At 32.9% G+C, this 1,821-nt stretch overlaps 1 protein-coding gene across 4 annotated transcripts in view; it reads left to right on the plus strand.

Annotated features, from left to right (window-relative positions):
* Positions 1 to 1,105, plus strand: part of LOC117169067 (phospholipase B1, membrane-associated-like) — a 44,620-nt gene extending 43,515 nt beyond the window's left edge. For all 4 annotated transcript variants that reach the window (XM_033355177.1, XM_033355176.1, XM_033355178.1 and 1 more), the window contains one exon: positions 844 to 1,105. In XM_033355177.1, coding sequence (XP_033211068.1) covers positions 844 to 1,022 — 179 coding nt within the window. In that variant the 3' untranslated portion in view covers positions 1,023 to 1,105. The remainder of the gene's footprint in view (positions 1 to 843) is intronic.
* Positions 1,106 to 1,821: the final 716 nt, after the last annotated feature.

Consider the following 1,821-nt stretch of genomic DNA (forward strand, 5'->3'; position numbering starts at 1 on the left):
AATATATGTGTCTCAATTTTTTCTAGTGTCGAATAGTCTTAGTTATTGGCCGTTGAATAGCAGTGTACCGGTAGTGGCGTTTTGGCCGTTTAAGGGTTAAAAAATTCCTGAAACGTTTATAATATTACAGAATTTGAAAATTTCCGAAAAACAAAACTGGCGACAGAAAATTAGGACGACCGAAAAATCTTGGGAAATAATTAAAAACATATTTTTTAAATAAATATGATTTATCTATTGAGTACGACTTCGAAATCCCAAAAAGTAAAATTATCGAATGATAAAATTCCCGAATTGGTAAAATTTTCAAATAATAAAATAGTCCAATATTTTAATAACAAAAATTATTTTCAATATTGTTTTATGTTTTTTTCCAAGTCTCTAATATTATCGTTTCAATTGAAAATAACAATAATTGAACAAAGATTATTTCTGGATGAAATTTTTTTCAGGTATTGTTTTAAATTCAAAATAATTTTCGGGAATTTTCTAGTTCGGATATTTTATAATTCGGAAATTTTCCGAGCAATTTTCTGTCGGGAATTTTATTATTCAAGAATTTTAAAATTCACTATCATTATAAATTTTTCATGAATTCATTATTCGAGATTTTTCCAAATAGAGATTTTTATATTTGAGCAATTTTATAATTTCGGAAAATTAAACCAATCAAACGAAATCGCGCATCAATAAGTAAATCACGATCAGGATACATTTTTCTTTTTTAAACTTGAAAAACATCAACTCCCAAAAAAATTAATTATATTTATTTATATTTAATAATAAATATTAATTAGAATTTAGAAATTCAAGTAAGAAGATAACCAAAACCTTTTTTTTCAGGCGCGAATCTTCTCTGGAATAATATGTTGCAACCAGTCGGAAATAAAACTGACGCAGGAATGCCAAGCATTCTCGCAACAGTATTATGTCCAAGTGAACAAAATCCGTACATTTTTACAAACATTAACTCCAAGTTTTATTTCCAATTTGGAAATCAAGAAGGCCTGGAGCCAAGATAATATTTTTGACTGTGAATGGATTTAGATTAAATAAGTTTTATACTCTTTTATATAAATAATTGAATATTATTCTGCCCAAAAATGTCAAAATAGTTATAATAAACAAACTACTATTTTTTTACAATTCAAGCTTCCTCTTATTTTTCTTGACTTCCCCTCCCAGAATTTCCTTCTTCCTCAACTATAACATTTCCTCCACTCTCATCATTGTCCCTAGAATCTCCTAGTTCTCCTCATCACATGCCTCCCTCCCTATTTCCCCCACTATCACTTCTCTCATTTTCTCATACTACACTTATTTCCCCTCCTGCCATTTCCTATAATTTCCCCTTCTTCCCCTCCCTTCATTATCCATAAATTCCCAGTTCTGCCTTTTCCTCACTACGCCTCACTTTCACTACTTCTCTTCCCCTAATCCCTCCTCACTTTACATAATTCCTTTCCAGCACTTGCAATACCCCCTACTTCCTTTAAATTCCTGATTTCCCCTCACTCGCCATAGTTACTCTCTCCACACTTTACCTGACTCTCCTCCTTACCTCTAGATTCGCTTCTCCTACTTTTCCTTACCTCTCTACCTTTCCAATGATTTCTCATACTTCCCTTCCCCTCAACCCCCGAATACCCTTCCATTACTTCTTATATTTCACCACCCTCAAATTCCTCACACTTTCCACAATTTTCCCTTTCTCATTTCCTCTTATTTCTCTATCCCCCTCACTTTCCCTACTTCTGCACCCTCATTTCCCCCACTTCCGCACCCTCATTTCCCCCACTTCCGCACACCTCATTTTCCTCA

Source organism: Belonocnema kinseyi, chromosome 3 (assembly GCF_010883055.1).
Source record: "Belonocnema kinseyi isolate 2016_QV_RU_SX_M_011 chromosome 3, B_treatae_v1, whole genome shotgun sequence".
NCBI lineage: Eukaryota > Metazoa > Arthropoda > Insecta > Hymenoptera > Cynipidae > Belonocnema > Belonocnema kinseyi.